The sequence below is a fragment of the Mesoplodon mirus genome (genome assembly GCF_964341445.2).
Source record: "Mesoplodon mirus genome assembly, chromosome: 7".
In the NCBI taxonomy this organism is placed as follows: Eukaryota; Metazoa; Chordata; class Mammalia; order Artiodactyla; family Ziphiidae; genus Mesoplodon; species Mesoplodon mirus.
Genome location: NC_138983.1, coordinates 9792560 through 9805972, shown reverse-complemented (window position 1 = coordinate 9805972; position 13413 = coordinate 9792560). Strand labels below are relative to the sequence as shown.

General features: G+C 53.2%; 2 protein-coding genes across 2 annotated transcripts; one reads left to right on the top strand and one right to left on the bottom strand.

The window, feature by feature from the left end:
* Positions 1-1151: 1151 nt before the first annotated feature.
* On the top strand, positions 1152-8646 carry BEST1 (bestrophin 1; the record flags this gene model as incomplete). The annotated part of the gene is made up of 9 exons (XM_082628219.1): positions 1152-1330; positions 2556-2650; positions 3238-3471; positions 4092-4246; positions 4641-4718; positions 5065-5217; positions 5437-5517; positions 5806-5957; positions 7977-8646. The coding sequence occupies exons 1-9, from the start codon at positions 1179-1181 to the stop codon at positions 8644-8646; spliced, it is 1770 nt and encodes a 589-aa protein (XP_082484345.1). The 5' UTR covers positions 1152-1178.
* Positions 8647-10173: 1527 nt separating this feature from the next.
* Positions 10174-13078, bottom strand: FTH1 (ferritin heavy chain 1). Its single transcript, XM_082629201.1, has 4 exons — positions 12753-13078; positions 11034-11180; positions 10597-10722; positions 10174-10500 (listed from the first exon to the last, which is right to left on the bottom strand). The coding sequence occupies exons 1-4, from the start codon at positions 12864-12866 to the stop codon at positions 10336-10338; spliced, it is 552 nt and encodes a 183-aa protein (XP_082485327.1). The 5' UTR covers positions 12867-13078; the 3' UTR covers positions 10174-10335.
* Between the last annotated feature and the right edge of the window lie 335 nt (positions 13079-13413).

Sequence of the window (13413 nt, the reverse complement as noted above, 5' to 3'; positions counted from 1 at the left end):
GCCAAGACAAGGGTTCCTTTGTGGAGGCCCTGGCTTAGGGAGTCAAGTGACCACTTAGCACACACGTGGGCAGTGCCAACCCCTAAATGGGCAGGGACACTGGCCAGAGGACCCCAGAGAGTCCCACCAGTCCTGTGGCCAGACCTTTTGTGGGATCGCCTGACCAGCCTGGAGCCCCAACTGTGAGTAAGGGCTACCCCAGAAGGCTGGGCTGGGACATTGAGGGCCTTTGGGGTAGATAACCTGTACATGTGCACACGATGGATACACACAGGCAGCACACGTGCAGGTGTGTGGGCACCTGTGTGTCTGTGCAAAGGCCCTGAGGTAGGAATGAACTTAGGGAACGCCAAGCACAGAGACAGCCAGTGTGGCTGCATCAGAGCAGGTAAGGGGAGGATGGGGTGCCAATCATTGCTTCAGTAAATTTTTATTGAGCACCACATATGAGTACACAATAGGAGCTCCATTCCCAGGAGGGAATAGGCAGTAAACAAGCAGGTAGCATGCAAAATATAATTGCAGTTATAACATGATAAGTGCCATGTAGAAAAATGGAGCAAGGCGAGGGGAAGAGAGGGCCAGTGGTACTAGGGTGTTATTTCCAGGTAGGGTGGTTGCGGGTATCCTTTCTGAGGAGGTGATCTGAAGTGGGAGTGAGCCATACAGTTAGATTAGGACGAGCATCCCCAGGAAGGAGGATCAGCAGGTGGAAAGGCCCTGGGGCCACCATTCAGTAAACATCTCCACCAGCCAGGGTGGTGCCAAGGCTGACCATGCCCCTTACCAGTTCTCACTCCAGGGTGGTTGATGGAGCTTGGGGAGCTACTGAACGTGATGGGCTCATAACTCAGGAAGGAGCCCAGCATGAGGACATTTCTGTTGTTGCCTCTGTGGTACAATTTAAGGGCACAGACCTCTCTGTGTCTTCTGTGCCAAGGCTATGGACAGTCCCTGAGCTCACTTTCCTGGCTTCTTGGAGGTCACCTCACCGCCCCCCTCCCCGTGTCCAGATGGGAGAGCTGAGGCCCAGAGAAGGGAAGGGTCCTGGAAAAGGTCACTCGTGTCCTGGACAGATTCTGAAGAGGTCCCTGCTCCTTCCTGGCCCCCCCCATCAGTATCCCTCTCTGTCTGTTCACCAGCACCCAAGCCCACCTGCTGCAGCTCAGTGCCTGGCCATGACCGTCACCTACTCAAGCCAAGTGGCTAATGCCCGTTTAGGTTCCTTCTCCCGCCTGCTGCTGTGCTGGCGAGGCAGCATCTACAAGCTGCTCTACGGCGAGTTCCTCATCTTCCTAATCTGCTACTACATCATCCGCTTCATTTACAGGTACAGGGGGACAAGCCAGGGCTTGGAGCTCCTGGGTGCCTCCCAGCCATCTAGGGGGCCAATGCACAGAGACAGATAAGGCTGAGCTGGGCTTGTGGTCAAACCGTGGGGCCTGAGGCCTGGGGGCTGGGGAGGAGAGAAAAGGAGGCAGCCTTGGGGGGCAACTCAGTGTAGGTCGGAGCATCTCAAACACCCTTTCCTCAAACCGAGGGAGGGGCCTTGGAACCCAGGCCTTACCTAGTCCCACTCAGTCAGCCTGTTTCCCTGAATCCCACATAGACTCACAGGCCCATATCATACTTTTTTTTTCCCAATAAAAATGTGTATTTAAACAATAAAAGACAGCTAAAACCACAGAATATATGACAGCATTTTTAATGGAAAAAGCATTAATGACGGCAATGCATTAAAAAATATTAACTACATAAAACTCTTGAGTTCATAATGTAAATACTAATAACAAAGCATGTTCATTTTCTTTGGTTGTTACTAGGGTATCAACATATTTAAAAAAATTAAGACTTTATTTTTTAGAGCAGTTTTAGGTTCGTAGCTTAACTGGGCGGAAGGTACAGAGAGTTCCCATATACCCCACCCCTCCTGCTCCACCCACTCAGCCCTCCCCCACTATCAACATCCCACCCCACTGTGGGACACTTGCGATGACAGATGAACCCACACACACAGACACGTCACTGTCACCCAAAGTCCATAGTTCACCTTAGGGTTCACCCTTGGTGTTGTACATTCTATGGGTTTGGACGAATGTATAATGACTTGTATCCACCATTACAGTGTTGTACAGAACAATTCCATTGCTCTGTGTTCTGCCGATTCATCCCTCCCTACCAGATATTTTTTTTAAAGACCAAACACTCCTTATTTCAACCTGCTTTCAAACAACTGTCTTTTGGATCCTTTAAAAAGGTCAGTGGTGCCTAAAGCTGACCCCTTCAGCAGGACCTGCCTTCCTCCACCTCATAGAAAACCTCCTGAGGGTTTCTCCTCCAGGCATGGAGCAGAGGGCCCATTGGGGTTTCGGGGCGGCGGGAGAAAGAGGGGGACCTGGCTCAGGCCACAGGGGGGGCCCCAGGCAGGCGAGTGAAAGGGATAGGGAGGTGAGGCTGCCACTCTCCTACCCTGGGACTGGCTGGACCTGGGACCGGTCTCAGCCATCTCCTCCCAGTGTCTACACATCTTTCCCCCCACCCCCCGCCTTCCCCAGGATGGCCCTCACGGACGACCAGCAGGTGATTTTTGAGAAGCTGACTCTGTATTGTGACAGCTACATCCAGCTCATCCCCATTTCCTTCGTGCTGGGTGAGCTCCCCCCTCCGCGTGTTGGGGTCCCAGTGGCTGCTCCAGGCTCCAGACAGGCAGATCATGAAGAGCTAGCTGGGGAAGGCCAGTGGCACGTCAGTGCCTCTCGGTGGTTCAGGGAAACGGGGAGCCTGCAGCCAGAGAGACTGAAGTTAGACATTAGGAAGGCTGTCCTGCTGTTAGCACTCAAGACCCACTTTCTTTTTTAAATTATTATTATTATTATTATTTTAAACATCTTTATTGAAGTATAATTGCTTTACATTGCTGTGTTAGTTTCTGCTAAGACCCCACTTTCTGAGGGCAGCGCCGACATTACAGTAGTCTCTGGAGCCTTGCGCAGGAGGGGAGGTACCTGGCGGATTTCTGGGAAAGCAAGCGGGGCCAGAGAGAGAACTCAAGTCTCTCGTGCCTTCATGCGAAGCTCTGATGGCCTCCCCTTCCCGAGCGCCCTCCAGGAGGGCTGGTGCTGGGCCCAGCCCCATTAGAAAGATGGAGAAACCGAGGCGTCGCCCTCGCTGGGCTCTGGCCGCAGCGTGGGCCTTCGCCCCTCGCGCCCCCGCCCCCCTCCCGCCCCTCCTGCCCAGGCTTCTACGTGACATTGGTCGTGACCCGCTGGTGGAACCAATATGAGAACCTGCCATGGCCCGACCGCCTCATGAACCTGGTGTCGTGCTTCGTCGAGGGCAAGGACGAGCAGGGCCGGCTGCTGCGGCGCACGCTCATGCGCTACGCCAACCTGGGCAACGTGCTCATCCTGCGTAGCGTCAGTGCTGCGGTCTACAAACGCTTTCCCAGTCCCCAACACCTGGTGAAAGCAGGTGGGCGGGGCCGGGCGAAGCAGTGGGCGGAGCCAGAGGCTGACGAGGGCGGGGCCGGAGCTGCAGATGGGTGGAATCAGAGGCCCCAGGGCTGAGGATTGGGTGGGACCAGGAGCGGAGTGGGGTCGAGACCTGGGACGGTGTGTGTGTGTGGGGGGGGGGGTATCTGAATTGGGCGGGGCGAAGTCAGGGGTCTAAAGGCTGGGAGAGGCCAGGAACAGACTCTAGGAAGATAGGGCTTTGAGATAGGGCTAAGAACTCTTGAGGGATGAGGGAAGAGTGAGGGTTGAGGGCCAGAGTGGGGCTTTGGGAACTGGGAACTGCCCTTCCCCTTCCTGTTCTCCGGTTTCCAGTCTGTACGTCAGCAGTCTCACTCTCCGGCCTTGCCTGACCTGATCCTGGTTAGTAAGACAGATCCCTCTCACGTGCTAGCCCAGAGCAGCACAAAGTAGACACGCAGTGATAATTTGCTGAAAGAAAGAGGATGGCAAAGGAGCTCTGAGGTCCCTATGGGCTCAGCAGGGACTTGGTTTGAACTCTGGGTCCCACCCAGCAGGGCCTGGCCAGCCACCCCTTCTGCAGGTTCCGCTACCCGCTGTCTTCTCCACTCTACCCCGCAGGCTTTATGACCCCCTCGGAACACAAGCACTTACAAAAACTGAGCTTGCCACACAACTCATTCTGGATGCCCTGGGTGTGGTTTGCCAACCTGTCAACGAAGGCCTGGATTGGAGGTCGAATCCGGGACCCTGTCCTGCTCCAGAGCCTGCTCAGCGTGAGCCCGCTGTACACATGGGGCTGCTGCAGAGCGGGGAGGGTCATGCCCCACGTGGAACAGGTTTTCTGCAAAGAGAAAGTTTGAGCCTCTGAGGGTCTTCCCAGAGCCTGACTTGGGACTGTAGGATCTTTTCCAGCAGGATTCCATAGCCCAAGGTGGCCCCTTTCCAATTTCCCCTCCCCTCCCCTCTCTAAAGTGAACCTCTGATATCCTGGTTCCTTTTTGATAGTTGAGGAGGCTGAGGCACAGAGAGGTTAAGTGAGCTGTCCATGACCACACAGCCAGGGCTGGACCATGAGCACAAGACCCTGGTATCTGGGGAAGAGCTGGGGGGTGAGCCTGGGAGAGCAGGTGATGGTCAAAGGCCCAAACTTCCCTCCTGCCCCCCTAGGAAATGAACACCTTGCGTACTCAGTGTGGACAGCTGTATGCCTACGACTGGATCAGTATCCCACTGGTGTACACTCAGGTGAGGACTAGGCTGGCGAAGCTGCCCCTTTGGGAAACTGAGGAGGACCTGGGAAGCAGCCTATGATGGAAGGGCTCACTTAGAGGCTGAAGAAGAGGCTCACCCTGGGAGTCAGGTCTGGACTTGGCAGGTTGACTCTAGTGCCAAGTTCAAAGAGTCCAGGTCCCTGCCTGGTCCAGGTGGTGGAGGCAGTGTGATCATGCCCATTTTAAAGAGGAGACCACAGAGACCCAAAGTCACACAAGTGTGCAACTCAGAACAAGACCCGTCCTCCCAGCCTAGGGAGCTTCCTGATCCCACGGTCCCCAACCAGCCCATTTCTGCCAACACCTCCTTTCCCTCCCAGGTGGTGACCGTGGCGGTATACAGCTTCTTCCTGGCTTGCCTGATTGGGCGGCAGTTTCTGAACCCAGCCAAGGCCTACCCCGGCCACGAGATGGACCTCGTTGTACCCCTCTTCACATTCCTGCAGTTCTTCTTCTATGCTGGCTGGCTGAAGGTGAGCCTCCCCGGGACAAGGCCAGCTGTGGCCCAGGGAGTCATGGCCAGTTAGGAGAGGAGGGTCCCTACATAGTAGCTTTGGAGACAGTGGTCAGGCGGGAAGGGCATCACTGAGGGGGGTGGAGAGGTGGACATGGCAGGAGCCAAGGTTTAAGGGTGGGAGCAAGGCTGCAAGGGGTTCCACCTGAGGATTTCCAGAGCCTCACCTACCCCCAAGGTGGCAGAGCAGCTCATCAACCCGTTTGGAGAGGATGATGATGACTTTGAGACCAACTGGATTGTCGACAGGAGTTTGCAGGTATGAGGGGAGGAAGAGAGCCTGTCCCACGGCCCCTCCCCAAACTGGACCCAGGAAGGGGGCCCCACAGTTCTGTAGGGAGGCCTCACAGTGAATTGCCCAACCATTTACTCACAGGATTCTCAGCCTCACTTTTGAGGCTACAGGCTGCATCAGTCTCTCCTTTCACAGGAAGGGAAACTGAGGCCCAGAGAGAGACAAGTGACCTCTCCAAGTCACCTGGCAAATTCATGGTCCTGCTTGGACTGACCTTTCTGTTGGACTTCTCCTTCTGTCCCCAACGACCAGGTGTCCCTGTTGGCTGTAGATGAGATGCACCAGGACCTGCCGCCGATGGAGCGAGATATGTACTGGAATGAGCCAGAACCACATCCCCCCTACACAGCCGCTTCTGCCCAGTCTCGTCGGCCCTCCTTTTTCGGCTCCACCTTCAACATCAGGTGGGAAGTGCCAGGGAACCACTTCGGTGGGTAGAAAACCCCAAGTGCAAGGGCCTGCCTAGGAACTTAGAATAGTATTAGTTAATGCATATTGGGTGCCTATTAAGTGCTGGGCATTGTACTAAGCTCTTTACATATATTAGCTATTCCCCCCCCCATCCCGCTCCAATAACCTTGGTTTGTTATCTCCGATTTTCAGATGATTAAGTCCAGGTTCAGAGAGGTTAAGTCAGTTGCCCAACCCAAGGTCACATAGCTAGCAAGCAGCACAGGTGGGCCAGGTATGTCTGGGTCCAACTCCACACCCTTAACCCTTACCTTGTGCTGTGTAAGGACTCTTTTTTTTTTTTTAATCTGCTTTTTTTAATTTTATTTATTTTATTTTTATTTTTTTATTTTTTGCTTTATAACAAATTAAATCAGCTATACATATACGTATGTTCCCATATCCCCTCCCCCTTGCATCTCCCTCCCACCCTCCCCATCCCACCCCTCCAGGCGGTCACAAAGCACCCCTCCAGGCGGTCACAAAGCACCGAGCTGATCTCCCTGTGCTATGCGGCTGCCTCCCACCAGCTATCTACCTTACGTTTGGCAGTGTATATATGTCCATGCCATGTGTAAGGACTCTTAAAGCTATAAGGGCTCTTAGGTAGTCTCCAATCTAAGCCCCACCCCTTATCCAGAGTTGGAAACTGAGGCTTAGAGAGAGAAGGGACTTACTCAAGGGCAGTCAGCGATTAGTGATGCAGCTGGGATGTCAGGGCCTGGTTCCTGACTCTGGTTCAGAGCTATGTTTCCTGATAAGCCAGGGTGTTGGGATGGGGAGTGGGAGTGGGGTTCCCTGGGCAAGGGAGCAAGCAAGAGGCTGGGTCATCACAGGTACCTTCAGAGTAGACTTCTTGCTACAGAGTACGGGCCTCAGGTCAGCCCACAGCAGCCACATTTTCCCCCACATGGGTCCTCTTTCCCTGATTTGGTTAGAATCTCTTTTGAGCTGTAGCTGGGCCACGGCGGGCTGAAGGGGCGCCCCAGACAGCTCTCTCTCCCTAGGATGACAGAGTGGAGGGGACTTTGGAGAGTGTTTGCTGCATCCCAGGGTCTATCCCATCAAGGTTTTCTTCCACAGTATTAAAAGCACTGTTCTCTTTTTAAGAACCGAATATCCTATTAAGCTGTAATTAGAATTAGCTAGAGTCTCTAGTTGGTGTGAGGAAGGTTTGGATAAGTGATCAAATGGTCAAGGATGGAGGCTTGCTTAGGTCAGAAACATTGCTGGAGGTCGCCTCTGAGTTTTCCATGGTTTGTAGCCCAGCTGCTGGGGAAGGAGGGTAACAGAGAATAATAACACATAGACCTTGCCTCCAAGAAACACACAATGTAGTGAGGGAGCTCAAACCCAGGGCCCAGACTCTGGATACAAGGTACAAAGTACTGGATGCCTGGGCAAGGTACAGAGTATAGAACAGAGATCACCTTTGGCTGCCTGAGAGGTGGCCTCCAGCTGGACCTGGAGCTGGGCCTTGAAGCATGGGGAGAATTTGGACGTGGGCAGAGGTGGCCACATTTAGGGGTGGGTAGGCTTTCTCTTGCAGAGTAAAGGCTTTAGGCTCCCAGGAAGCCAGACTTCTCTCTGGGGGGATACTGCTCCCCAGTGGAACCACAAATCCCTGGCTTACTCAGAGTCACTCCTGAGCCTCACGTGACCATCCATACCTGGGGAAGAGTAGTTCAGATTGCCTCAAGTGAGGGGTTTCAAAGGGAAAATGTGGGTGCTGAAGAGGAAGCCCTTAAATACCAGGCTAGGGAGGGAGCCACAGAACAGTGAGGTGAGCTCGGCCAGGAGGGATTAATTGAGAGGTACAGGATGGATCAGCAGAGAGGTGAGTCAAATGTGAGGTGAGGAAGACTGTGTGTCCTGGGCCTTGGGCCAGAGGGAGAAGAGAGGGTAAGGGAGAAGTCAGGTCAGGCTTCAGGCCATTGTCCGCCCACTAACCCGAGTCTCCTGTTTCTTTCTAGTCTGGGTAAGGAGGATATGGAGTTCCAGGCAGATCCGGAGGAGGAGCAGGGTGCTCACACTGGCATCACTGGCCGTTTCCTAGGGCTGCAATCCCATGACCGCCAGCCCCCCAGGACAAACTCAAAGACCAAACTACTGTGGCCGAAGAAAGAAATCCTCTCCTATGAGGGCCAGCCCAAGAATCTCGGGGGAGCCGGATGGGACACCAGTGATCAGGAAGGCAGCAAGGCCTGGAAAGGGGAGGATGCCTTCAAGTCCGCTGTGCTATATGGGAGGTCAGGCTACCACAGTGCCCCCCAGACACCCCTCAGCCACACCCCTATGGTCTTCCCACCTGGACAGTCAGCACCCTCAAGCCTCTGCAAAGTCTCAGGAATAGATGACACTGTCAAAGACCAAAGCCTTCAGCCTGCAACTCCCAGGTCCAAGAAGAGTTTTGAATTGCTCCCAGAGAGTGCTGGGGCCTCAACGGAGCACCCGGAAGTGAGTCACATGAGGAGGAAAACTGTTGAGTTTAACCTAACGGACATGTCAGAGGCCCCTGAACATCTCAGAGAACCGCATTTGGGACAGTCGACAAGCAACATACACACTATACTCAAAGATCGTGGCGATCCCTATTGGGCCTTGGAAAACAGGTCTGTCCTCTACCCAAACCAGGGTCACTAAACACCCCAGCCCACCCTACTTCCAGTAGGAAGCTGGTGGGTGGTCCCCACCAGCTTCCTTTGCTCTGAAGCCCACCCTACTTCCAGTTTTCCTATGGTCCTGTGGCTGCCAGCCAGGGCATGCCCAGCACTGGCTTGGGGCACACACCTGGCCGCCACAGCAGGGGCTCTAAGTGTTGGCCATTTCTGCTTATTTCACCCAAGAGCCTGACTCACCAAGACTTCTCTGGGGCCCAGGTATAGGAAGATGAGGTTGCACCGACAAGAGTAACGCCGAAGGGCCACTAGGCCAGGCTTACATGGGCTGACGTTACCAGTGGGCCCAGCTCACCTTAAGCAGGGGTGGCAGACATAAAAACACAGGCAGAACTCGGGACTCTAGACTGTAGCCCAAGAACTCAACTTACTGCCCAGGCTTAGCTGGGAGGCCGCATATGAGCACTCCCCCATAACCAGTGGTGGTCCTGAAGCACTCCTGGAAAGGATGCCACATTCCTGGGAACTGGCAGATGATAAGGTGGGGCAATCCAGGTCCCCTGGGGTATCTTACTGCTTTGGGGACCTAACCAAAAGACTTCTGAACTTAAATGAGCTCTTCATGCACCTTTGAGGTCAACCTAAAGCTGTCACAGTACCACCAGATGTTTGCCTTTATTCCAGGTTCCCCGGACACTCACTCACCCAATTAGACCCACCCCCCCCAACCCCAGCCCCCAATCACGATGTGAAAGGGAAGTGTAACTTCCATTTCTAATGATTTTCAAACAGTTATTCTGAGATCAGAATACCTAGCTTTGTATTGAAAACTGAAAAGGCCTAACACCTGTCATACTCCAAGAGCCAGATGGAAACTTACAAATCCCTGTGGCTGGTTTAGGAAACAATGTTGATGTAGTTGGTTAGCAAGGACCCAGACGGCTCCGCAGTCTTCTAACACTACTCACTGGTTAATATTCAAGATGTCTCAACCTCTTCCCTCCTACTGCAGCTATTTTCCTATTGAAATGAAGGGATCTTTCCATACTCATGTAAACTTTGCTCAAATTCTCACTAGGGATGAAGCACATTCCTAGCCTGCTTCCCAAGGGGGATGCTTCACCGGCCTGGTCCTACCTGCGTGTACACCACCAGGACACTGATCCAGTCATAGCCATATAGCTGTCCACACTGAAGAATATGTCCCTACAACAGCCTGAATTAAATGGTTACCTTAATGGAGAACAAGAATCAGTAGCTTCAAGTCTACTTTAAGCCTTAAAATGCTTTTTGTACATATAAATTGTGAAAGCCAGAACTACTGGAAACATATAAAAACACCTAATTCAGAATCAGGAATCCTTAAGTCCTGTCTGAATTCAAAACACTCAAGCTTTGGTATCCTTCCCAAACTAAGGAATTTAATAAGTAAATACAAACCCTCCTAAGCGTTTCACTTTGATTAGTGTGACTGAACCACGGTGGCACTTACAAATTTAATGAAGATGGCCTAGATACATTTCTAGCCCAACCCAAGAATTCAAAGACAACAGCTGGGTACCAAATTACTTTATTTGAAGGAATGGTACTAAGGAAAAGACTTGTAGATATTTTGGTACAACTTACAGAAAAGGTAAAGGTAACCCAAACATGCATGCACAGCCTTGGTGACCAGGGAAGTCACCCCTGTAGCTACGGGAAGCCAGCCTAAGGCTTAGCTCTCATTATCACTATTTCCCAGGGTGTGCTTGTCAAAGAGATACAGTGCCATGCCAGATTCGGGGGCCCCCATCGTGCGCAAGTTGGTTACGTGGTCACCCAATTCTTTAATGGATTTCACCTGCTCATTCAGATAATGAGTCTCAATGAAGTCACACAACTAGAAAAGAGAACAAGAAAAAAAGTTATTGGGAAGCTTCCCCAGCCCCTAAGACAAATGATTTCCTCCATTTACTCCCAGGTTGCCAATACTCACATGGGGGTCATTTTTCTCAGTGGCCAATTTGTGCAGTTCCAGTAGTGACTGATTCACACTTTTTTCCAAGTGTAGCGCACATTCCATTGCATTCAGCCCATTCTCCCAGTCATCACGGTCTGGTTTCTGAATGAGAGATCAAGTCAGTGCATCTGCAACCTCCACCACTTAAACCACAAATCAGCAAGCATCTAATGTGTAACAACCGCGCTTGGCAAAAGGAACAGCCAAGTTCCCCCTGACAACCGTTTCCAATTTAATATCCTTGCCCATTACTGTCCACCAACTTTAGCTTAGACAGTGGGCCCGAAAAAGCGCAAAAGACAAAAACCCAATGTACCCTCATCTAATAAAGGCAACTGCTGGGCTCAGTGATTTCTGACGTCAGAGGACTGCTAGACAGATGCGGCATGAAGACCCTAGGATCTTCCGTTCACCTTGATATCCTGGAGGAAGATTCGGCCACCCCGTTGGTTCTGCAGCTTCATCAGTTTCTCAGCATGCTCCCTCTCCTCACAAGATTGGTGAAGAAAGTATTTGGCAAAGTTCTTCAAAGCCACATCATCGCGGTCAAAGTAGTACGACTGAAAGCAGTACATGAACATGTTAGGGATTCCCAAAGGAAGGCTAGCCTAGGCTTCCTTCTCAAAGCCCAGCAAAAAAGGGTCTGAGCATAGGAAGACTGGAGCAGGGTGTGTTCCTGGACTGAACATGACAATAATTAGTTTTTACTCTGAAACACAAAAATGAAACTTGGTCCTTGAAACTGAAACTTCGCTACAAGGAACCGTTAGAACATCATGGGAATTGCCTCCACCATGGAACATCTTAAGCATGTGTGTAAGTGCAGAGTGAAGTTCTTACAGCCCCTGTCGAATTTGGTTGAAGAGATGTTGGAGTATTTACCCTGTGCTGTTAGTGCCTTGTCTCCCTCCTCCCTGGGTAATCCGTGTTAAAACATGAGTCGCGGGCTTCCCTGGTGGCGCAGTGGTTGGGACTCCGCCTGCCGATGCAGGGAACACGGGTTCGTGCCCCGGTCCGGGAGGATCCCACGTGCTGCGGAGCGGCTGGGCCCGTGAGCCATGGCCGCTGAGCCTGCGCGTCCGGAGCCTGTGCCCCGCAACGGGAGAGGCCACAACAGTGAGAGGCCCGCGTACAGCAAAAAAAAAAAAAAAAAAAAAAACAACATGAGCTGCCAGTTTACAGCAGGCTGATGGATATGTAAAATTAACCCACTAGGCAAGATAACAGTTGTGGGCAATGCCAACGTATGTAAATATGTTACCAGTAGAAAGCAAAAATTTTAGTCCCTTTTACACCCTTGCTGTATTCAGTTGTTCCTGAAATGCAATGACAGTCATAGAAATCCAGGCGTATTCCCAACACATCCGGAACACGTCTATTCTTGGATGATTTGCAAAACGTAGTAAGACAATTATAACTAAAACTCCTACCACACCGATTAAAACCAGGATTTTGGAAAACTGATCCCACCGATTACTGCATGGAAAATTTTCAGGCCCCGTAACTGTTGATGGACTGTATCCAAGAGCTAAAGGTTCAATTACGCCACAACCCTTAGACACAAAAAAGATAAAGAATACGGGTGGCAGACAACTCGGTGTCGGCTGAAAGGGAGATTTCTAGAAATATGCTTCAATTCAAGCGGGACTTAAAGAGATAAGCAGAGCAGAGGTGGAGGCGGCTGTTCGGCCCACGAGAGATAAACCACTTCGCACCAGCCCCCATAGTTGGACACCATTACCCAGCAGGCTCCGCCGGGCTCAGGGGGATGGGAGCCAGAACTCCTCAGCACCGCCCCCCATCACGTGATCGAATGCAGAAGGGATGGAAATGCGAAAATCCACCTTCCTAACTAAACGGTCGTACTGGTGGCAAGTGTAGCAACCCCGGGAAAAAACTCAGCTCTTTTTAAATAAATTGGGGTGCGCAGAGGCGGCCCTGGCCCACGAGGAAGCACTCCCAGGGGCCAACTGCTCAGAATTTCTGCGCAGGAGTTCTAGAGGACCTCGACCAGCCTCCATTTTCCAGAAGGGCGCACGGAGGCGGGAGGCGGGGGTCCCTCCCGGTAACCACATCCCCGCCCTGCCGCCAGGGAGGCCGCGCCCGCCCCCCGTAGGACCGCCCGCGCTCACCATGGATAGGTAGACGTAGGAGGCGTAGAGCTCCAGGTTGATCTGGCGGTTGATGGCAGCCTCCGAGTCCTGGTGGTAGTTCTGGCGCACCTGCGAGGGGGACGCGGTCGTCATGGCGGGCGGCTGAGGTGAAACGGTGGCGGTGGCTGCGCGGCGCTGTAACGACGGCGGGACCTTGGGGCGATCGGAGGGCGCTGTGAGATGGTGGCGAGGGCAGGCTCTAAGCGGCCGGCCGGAGCGGGGAACGAGCGCCGGGTTCCGTCCAAGCACTGTTGAAGCAAGAAACCGCAGCGACTCTCCGCGAGGACTGTGGCGCAGGTGACTACTGCCTGGCTCTTATAGCGGGAATGGGCGTCAGGCCCGCCGCGGCCAATCACGCCGCCCGCCCGCCGAACTGAGCCCCGCCCCTTCCGGTGGACGCGCGGCCCCCGCCCCGCTGGGGGGTGGGGGAAGGAGGGGTGGGGGAAGGAGGGGTGGGGGAAGGAGGGGTGGGGGAAGGAGGGGTGGGGGAAGGAGGGGTGGGGGAAGGAGGGGTGGGGGAAGGAGGGGTGGGGGAAGGAGGGGTGGGGGAAGGAGGGGTGGGGGCGGCGGTGCGGGTTTGGGTTTCCTGGAGGCTGCAGCTTGTTCCCTGGAGCGTGGGGCTCGTTTCGTGGAGTTGGAG

Coding starts and splice junctions, on each gene's coding strand:
- FTH1 (XM_082629201.1), bottom strand. CDS start 12,866: ATGACGACCGCGTCCCCCTCGCAGGTGCGCCAGAACTACCACCAGGAC. Junction 10,723..11,033: donor TCTTCCTCCAGGATATCAAG/GTGAACGGAAGA, acceptor TCTCTCATTCAG/AAACCAGACCGTGATGACTG. Junction 10,501..10,596: donor CTGAGAAAAATGACCCCCAT/GTGAGTATTGGC, acceptor TCTCTTTTCTAG/TTGTGTGACTTCATTGAGAC.